The following is a 6,716-nucleotide window of genomic DNA, read 5'->3' as shown; positions in this document are numbered from 1 at the left end:
TGTTTTAATCGTCCAAAGTTTTTAGTTTTTTTTTCTTTGTAAAAACACAAATTGTTTCTGGATAGGGCAGAACGTGCATCAGCCACTTTGTCCCTAATGCGATGTTCCTGGAACGTTGGGGGGCTGAGAACAAGGCTTTTGAAATGTTTGTACGTCCTCGCGTGATGATTTAGAGCGTTGGGGGGTGAAAACGAGGCTCAGATGCCACGCGTGTTGATACGCAGCTCCGCTCGCGGGGTTCCTCTTTTCCCCTTCGTCGCCAGTGTGATGTCGGGCTTCGGGTAACATGCAGGGCCCAACCTCATGTGCAGGCCTGGCTTGGTGCGCGGTGCTTCGCGGCACGGGAAAAGAAAGACGCGACCACTCGTTATGGTGCATAAACCCGGACTGGCGTTCTAACGCCAGTTCCGGTGATTCCTTTATTTCCGGGTGTCATGTGACCCGGAAGTATCTGGGCATGTGACACCACAATACCGGAGTCCCTATGTATGTATCAGTGGCATATCCTTCTAGTTGTATATCCTACAATTCCCAAGTCGTATACATATTGTCGTTCTGTAATGGTGGGGGAATCATTTATGTTTCAGTAACATTTGTTTTGTTCGTTATGAAAAAGTAAGAGTGTTATGGGTGACCCTCCCGTGTGTACTGTCCTTTTAAGATGTGTGTCCCTTCCACGTGCATTGCCCTTTTAAGATGCTAATAAAAGGAGTCCATGCAGGCAAGTGCATAAGAACAACTAGACTCCAACTATGTAACTCCAGTTGTCGCAGTCTCTCACTTTGGGCGTGCATGCCTATACCCTGAGAACGGTCCTACGGCCCTGGCCTGCAGGCCCACACTGTGTGATCATGGAACTGCAGGTCCTTGCTGGTCTGGGCCCACCAGACCAGCTTGGTACCCTGGGTCCAGCCGAGGCACCCTCCATCTGGATGCTCCCGACATCCATGGTGCCCCTGGCGCCAAGGCCCGTGTCCTCACGGCCTATCAGGGTCCCACCCTGCAACTATGAAGAATGTCGCTTACGCTGGCACATTTGGTGAAGTGCGTTACGTCGCTAGTACTTTAGTAAAACTAAGCCTTCTACAATCTGAGACTTCCGTATCACAGTTCAGTGAACTGTTATTCTTTAATTTATTTTGACCTTCAGTGAACTGTTATTCTTTAATTTGTTCTTTTGACCGGAAAGTAGATGTCAGTTGGTTTATCAACGAAATTATGTTGGGTGAAACAGCATTTGTCACACAACAATGAAATGAAAGAAAAGTTGTATTGGCCAAGGCATAATCGGTTCTGAGTTAAAAGGACACCGACGCCTGGTCAGTAATAGTCACTGAGCCTGCGCTGTTGATACACACTCGCTGGCTGCTACAGGGAGGGCGGGAGCGGTGTTGCTGGTGTGATGATATCGCTCGGAAGATAGGCGGGGCTTCCTATTTCGCTGGCAGGTTCTCTGCTGTGAGGTTTAAGCGGTGGGCTGGGCACATTGTACCCTGTCGGCTCATTGCATTTGCATTAGGGGGCTCAGAACGCAGATAACGCAAAGGTTGATCACCAGATCGCCTCATCTGGCGACAGTCCTCACAGGCTTCCTGATTGGCTGCCACAGTCGGTCTGAAGATGTTAAACAACTTGAACGGAGTATTGAGGGCGGGGCTGAGGCGTCGCGCATGCGCAGTGACAGTGTTTGGGAACGACGTGAAACACTGGTGCGGGTTTCGAGGAAGGATCTTGCTGCCAGTGCAGCGCATGCTTAGGAGAGAACCTGCTGCATCGCAACCCAAACCAAGGTAAGTGGAGCAAACGCCATAAGTAGAGGGGTACAGTGTATTTATCCCCTTCAACTAAGAAATAGTGCCCTCAAGTTTCCAGTGACCGTGCGTTAGAAGGCCACCCAGTCATACGTTTTCCCATTCAATTCCGGGGCTTGTGGTGCTTCCAGTTTGAAATGTAAGAAAAACTGCAAGTCTCAAAATTACAAGCAGAAACGGGACAGAGGCCACAGGAAACCCGAGAGCTCTCAAAACGCGAGTCTACTGTTATTCCGGATAGAGCGGGTGAGTCTTGACACTGACCCCCCTGACGGCTCATGGTGCCACTCTGCCACTTACCCGAGTAGAATCTCGCACATCTGACTACTATCCATCCATGGTCATTTCTCTAAGAGTGAACCCTATTTCATAAAACGTGATGGCTCTCGATTTGCCACTTGCATTAGTGGAGGAAGAATAACTTCTAAAAGTTACAATTAAGGTCATCCCATGTGGACAGTTTGGCACAACTTGAATTGTTGGAACACAAGGTACTGGTGGAATATTTTCGAGACGCAGCACGAAAGGGCTTTTTATTGACTAAAAAGGACTATAAAATGCCCAAAACGCCCTCAAAATGAAGGCCTCTTTAGACTTGAAGGCGATGGGTGTCTCCCCGTTACGGGGTGCCTTGATCTGCCACCCACAACCACGGGAGTGTGTAGGTTCAGTTGTGTTTCTCTTACCTTTTGGTTTGCATTATGATTTCTATTCACTGTTACGTTTCTTGTGTTTTTCTTTAAGATGTGCTAGCAACCATGCATCTTAAATAGGTCGAATGCTTCGTAAAGTTGCGTTGCCAAAAAAGGGTAACGGCATGTTTGTTGTGTGTTTTTTTTTTTTTTTTTTTTTTTTTTTTAAATCGGATTTTTTTTTTTTAATGACCAACATTGCATAACATCATCGGCCCAATTGCGTACATCTTCATTCAATTTATAACGCGATTTTACATATAGTGACCCCGATTTCCAGGTGTCTGCTTTATAACGTCTTTGAACTTGCTGTAATCAGTGGTGGAAATGGGGGGGGGAGGGAAGGTGGTGGCGGATCCCACAAGGGCCTGGTGGAGTTTGGGGCGGGGGGCTGTGTCTGAGGAGACGGGGCTTAGAGGCGGCGCAGCTGGCAGTTGACGTCCGATCAAAGGAAATGTCCAAAATAATAGTTTGATACAGCAATATCAAACATTCTGGCACATAAGGAATGAATGGCCATTTGCAACTGTGGGCCACTAAGCCGAGACAAGTTTATGCCCCAGTCCAACCCTGGCATCCAGTATCCGGACGCATAACATTTGCCCACAGCATCACTGAGAAACCACACTTTTACTCCGTGCACGAACCAAAACACGAAAAATTACACAGGGTCACTGGAGTCAGCTCACTTTCAAATCTGCCCTTTAAAAAAATGCAGCACATATCTGATGTGCTGCATTTTATAGAGGTCAGATTTACATGTGTGCTGACTCCGTGTGTCTCTGGTGTTTGTTCTTAGTTGGTTATACAAATAAGTATAACCAACTAAGAACAAACACCAGCGAGACAAAGGAAACGGGTGCACAATGAAAATTAAAGCAGACGAGGGGAGAGTACAAAAGAACAAAAATGCTATGCACAGTGTGCACAAACGGCTTGCACCGTGGGGCAGATTAGACTCCGAGCCCACCAAGGTGGGGGTCAGACATCTAATCTGCCCTGTGCGAGCAGAGCACTGTGCACAAAGAGTACATGGCAGATTAGTCGCGGGCGCTCTTCTTTATATATATATATATATATATTTTTTTTTTTTTTATTATTATTTTTTTTTAAGTAACCCAACGCAGAGCATGGGTTTGGGGGCTGACCCTGGCCTGATCCCGAGATCGGCTACACATCTGGTGCCGGATCTGGGATCCGGCGAGAGCCGGCCCAATGACCAGCGCTGGCTGTAATTGTTTTACTTTCGTACGTATTACATTCCATTATGCAACCGTTCACATGTTTTGGCTTATTCATTATTTCAAGGTGGTTTTAGATTTAAGGTGCATGATGCAGATCTAGTACCTCATGACGTATATTGTATTCTACACGTCTGGATCTTTCTTTCTCTCTTTCTCGTCCATCCACTCTAACCTGGAACTTCAACATGTCCCCACTCCATTTAGTCGTTTTGCCAAAAGATGGCCAAATCCAACAGTTTCTACATAATTTCATAATTTTGTCTTTTCCTTCTTGTTGACGAAGTCGGGGCTATAACCCATTGTCAATTTACATTTGTATACTCCCTTTTCGAAGTCTGTGCATTTGACTTTTTTTGTTATCTTGCACAGCCCTTCCACATGTGTAAATAGGTGCCCTCTACATTTTTACACCTACAGCAGTTTGGGTCCTGTTCCTGTGATCTTTTTGAGCTCAGTATCCTCTTCATCACACACAACACATATATGTGTAGCCATTGACACTGTGCTCGTTTTAAGACTTTAACTTGCAGTAGTAGTCTGGCCCATTCTTCATCGAAACTGTTCTTCCAGATCAACTTCTCATTTGTCCCTAATCCTCTTTGTGCTTTCCTCCTTGTACTCCATTCGTGTCTTGTATGATTTGGTTATCCTTTTACCTCCCCTTGTAAATCCTATCGAGGCCTAGTTTATCCCATGTATTTTGTAAGCAGGAAATACAGATTTTCAATACATTCATATTAGTCATGATTCCATTAAAGATACAGAGGCGAAGGATTATGCTCAACTCTTTACTTCTAGAGCAGTAAACCAAATTACCACACCCATACAATAAATTGATAAAAACTACAATTCCCATGAAATTAGTTGATTTAGAAGTTTGTATTTAATTGTTTGTCCTTCCCACGTGACTTCTACTGTCCAACCACCATCTCCAGTCCAGTATAATATCCTTCCTCCTTTTCTTTAGCTGATCCATAACTGAAACCTGTGTCCCAACCGGTAAACGCCTGAACTTCCGTTGTACACTCGACTATTCTTCATGATCACGATGCTTTGCGTTATGTACCTTTCAAGACATAAACAGCAATAATGTAAAAGCCACTCCGGACTGGGTGGGTAATCGCACATTAAATCTTATAGTTGTACATAATGAACTAGCATTATTACAGCCAAACCAGTCTATCTACAGAGTTGTAGGGTGGGATAATCCTTCGTCTGTGTCTTTAATAGAATTATGACTTTCTATTACGAATCTATTGAAAATCTCCTCGGATTATGCTAGTTACTTCCCACCAACGTAAAAACCTGATTGGTCGGAAAATAAAACATTAAAAAAGCCGACTTGTTCGACCAGCCTGCAGGCCTCAAAAAGTCTCAAAGGCGTGCCCCCATCTTGAATGCTGTGAATGCCATGGCACCCCCAATCGAATGTGTACCATACTGCCCTACATCTATACCAGCATGGCCCATACACCATTTCACCCATCTTGCCAGTGTAGCCGTCAAAACAGCTGTTAAGGTTTTCCTTATCGCTATTAATAATTGCGATTTTTATTTATTTATTTTTTTTTCTCTTCCTTGCAGGTCTGGCACGCGCTGAGATATTTTCATAGTCTTTCAAACATCTGACTTGACATAATTTGGGTCGGTTTGGGAATGCTACATAATCAACAGTCTTGATCCCTGTCAGTTCTTTTTGCTATATAAAAGGTTACACCTGTCGGTGAAAAAGATTTTCTGTCCATCTCAAGAGCTCTGACATCCGATACCCTCTTGGATGAAATTAAGCACAGTAGTTGGCTTTGTCCATAAGGCCTTTCTGGAAAGCACCTCGTTATCAAGCCAAGCCTTACATTTCAACACCTCGTCAACGTCCCAAAGACGTGAATATTTCGCAGTAGGTGGTCTCATACATTTAATTCCTCTGATTAGCCTACATCCAAGCAGATGTTCACCTACAGGGTTACCATCTACCTTCTCGTGACCAGCTGATATTGCGGCGCGATAAGTGTTTAAAGTTCGGTATGCTTTAGTGTCAGCCTCCTGATGGGCCAAAAAAGTTCACCACGTGAACTACCTCCGTTGGAACGGGATGTACCTCCCTCTCCATGCATCAACTACTCCACTTTCACAATGCGCCGCTATAGGCTTTCTTGGTTCCGGGAGCCCAGGATTCTCTGATACATTTCTGAGCCTCCCCAAAAGTCCTGGCTTGGCCCAGGCTCCCCTGAATTTGCCCACGCTACCAGAATCGGACTCCCTGTCTGAACCAGCGGGCGTATCTCTGCTGTTGGGCCCTGCATGATATCCTCTCTCTGCTGCAGAAAGATGGGAACCTCGTATGACAACTGCAGAAGGTCTGGGAACCAAGCCTGACCCTTCCAACCGGGCGGCACCAGTATCACCCTGGCACCCTGTCTCCTTACTTGAGCGATTGTGGTATCGTGATGAACGAAGGGAAGGCGTAGTATGTTGCTTGGCCCCAGACTAGGAGAAAGGCATCAGTTGCTGTTGCTTCCGGATCCTGTCTCCAGCTGAAAAAAGTGAGTTTCTTGTTCAACCTCGAGGCAAACAAGTCCGTCCGACAAGGTCCTCTCTGCCTCATGATTTCTTGGAAAACTCTCTCGTCCAGCTGCCAATCGCTGGAGTCCCTTGGGTGTCTCGAATTGCAGTCCGCTTTCTGGTGCTGGACACCGGGCAGATGTCCTGCCATCACAGTGACTCTCCTCTGAAGGCATAAATGCCAAAAATCCTTCGACAACTCTGCCAGCATCCTGGATTTCGTCCCGCCAGCCGATTGATATACCTGACTGCGGAAACGTTGTCCATCTTGAGAAGAATGGAACATTTTGTCCTCTCCTTGGTCCAGCATAGTACTGCGAGGGATCCTGCCAGCAGTTCGAGACAATTGATGTGGAGGGTTCGTCCCCCGACCATCTCCCTCCTGTGGCTAAATCGCTGCACCAGGA

The 6,716-nt window shown here is 46.0% G+C and overlaps 1 protein-coding gene across 1 annotated transcript in view; it reads left to right on the top strand.

The window, feature by feature from the left end:
• The first annotated feature begins 1,326 nt into the window (after positions 1-1,326).
• LOC138569748 (isopentenyl-diphosphate Delta-isomerase 1-like) overlaps positions 1,327-6,716 on the top strand; it is a 234,289-nt gene continuing 228,899 nt past the window's right edge. Inside the window, exon 1 of the mRNA XM_069648007.1 lies at positions 1,327-1,790. Coding sequence (XP_069504108.1) covers positions 1,621-1,790 — 170 coding nt within the window. The 5' untranslated portion in view covers positions 1,327-1,620. The remainder of the gene's footprint in view (positions 1,791-6,716) is intronic.

The sequence above is a fragment of the Ambystoma mexicanum genome, chromosome 2q (genome assembly GCF_040938575.1).
Source record: "Ambystoma mexicanum isolate Mex_15411 chromosome 2q, UKY_AmexF1_1, whole genome shotgun sequence".
Lineage (NCBI taxonomy): Eukaryota > Metazoa > Chordata > Amphibia > Caudata > Ambystomatidae > Ambystoma > Ambystoma mexicanum.
Note: the sequence above shows the minus strand (reverse complement) of the source record. Positions and strands in the feature narration are given on the sequence as shown.